This window comes from Eurypyga helias, unplaced genomic scaffold (genome assembly GCF_000690775.1).
Source record: "Eurypyga helias isolate BGI_N326 unplaced genomic scaffold, ASM69077v1 scaffold31103, whole genome shotgun sequence".
Lineage (NCBI taxonomy): Eukaryota > Metazoa > Chordata > Aves > Eurypygiformes > Eurypygidae > Eurypyga > Eurypyga helias.
Window position 1 is genome coordinate 2,755 of NW_010242309.1, and position 1,449 is coordinate 4,203.

Below are 1,449 nucleotides of genomic sequence, written 5' to 3' on the forward strand. Positions count from 1 at the left end.
GGTAACCGTGTGACCGTCCCGCAGCCTCGGATTTCCTGTAGCTCGGTCATACGCTGCACCAAAGCGAGATCGTCCTTTGGATGGTTTCCCTTCTATCGGGTTGCTGCCTTCTCCGCAGGCGTTACACCAGTTTGCACAATCCCCACTACAAACGGGTTTCCTTTGATGTCAGTCATGAATTCTTGCTCTCTCTAAAATAAGCGGGATTGTAGCTGTGATTTATAAATTACCACAGCCAAGAGCAGCTGGAAATGGAAAATACAAAGTCTCTGTAATCATGTTGTTATATTTTAAGGCTGTGTGATTTGTAATCTGAAACATTCACAGAGGCTAAAGGAATGTCTGTCAGTTGTTTGCTGTTTTAATCACACGTGCACTCTCTTAACGTGACGGAGAGGAAAGCAATGACGTTTCACTTTCGTTTCCTCCTAGCTGTTGTCAGCGCCGGCCATGGGTTGCCCGCCAAGTTTGTGATCCACTGTAACAGCCCAGGCTGGGGCTCAGACAAATGCGAGGAGCTGCTGGAAAAGACGGTGAAGAACTGCTTGGCTCTGGCTGATGAAAAGAAGCTGAAATCGATTGCGTTTCCTTCGATTGGCAGCGGCAGGTAAGGCGAGTACACCAATCCCATGCCAAATAGGTCACATTTTCCAAGGGCCATCTCGTGTGCTCCAGTCCTAAACCCAGTGCTACAATACTGACTTGTCTTGTTCGTTTAGGTCAGTTCCCTGTATGAAATGTTTCTTGTGGGAGTATTAAGCTGTGCATGGAGCCTGCAGCGTTCTGCGTGCTAGTTCAGCTTGGGTGGGTGTCAGTGATCCCTGCAGGATCTTAAAACATGCACATAGGTTGAAGAGCATAAAATGGACTTTTTAAGAAGATATTACAAGGTTTTTTAGACTATCAACTGGGGATGTGGAGAACGTGAAGAAAAGGGGTCTATTTTACCTAGTTTTAGTGTATAATTATACTTACTGCAATACATGGCTTAGGATGGCCAGAAGACATGTCTTCAGGTTCATTAAGCAGCAAACCCCAAGTGCCTTTGTTCTCAGGATCTGCAGAATCACTTCAAGTTTTCACCCAAAACTTGTAAGCAGAATTCCTCACAGTTTACATCATGGGATTTAAAAGACTTTACCAAGGTTTTTGAAAGCCAGAGTCTACATCGAAGGTGCTCTGACTTTGTAGAGAGTACCCAGTGCTTCGAACGTTGGATCGTGTCCTTAAGAGCCTACGTACAGGCTACACTTTCAATCTGAGCTCTTGGGTTTGGGGTGGGGAGGGAGGTTGGAACACTTGGCCCTTAATGATGGCTCAGGATGGAGACCAAGAGCCAAATCCAGGCGGAGTGGGAGCGTTGTGTCTTTCACCCTGACCATCTGCCCCTTTTGAATTGGTCGTGCAAGAAGCTGGCTGATGTACAGCAGGGATATTCTTACCCCTACG

General features: G+C 46.5%; 1 protein-coding gene across 1 annotated transcript in view; it reads left to right on the forward strand.

Moving 5' to 3' along the window:
- Nucleotides 1–432: 432 nt before the first annotated feature.
- The window catches only part of LOC104507687 (core histone macro-H2A.1-like), a gene marked incomplete at its 5' end in the record, with an annotated part of 5,297 nt that continues 4,280 nt past the window's right edge, over nucleotides 433–1,449 (forward strand). The window contains one exon of the mRNA XM_010149048.1: nucleotides 433–607. Within this exon, the coding sequence (XP_010147350.1) occupies nucleotides 433–607 (175 nt within the window). The remainder of the gene's footprint in view (nucleotides 608–1,449) is intronic.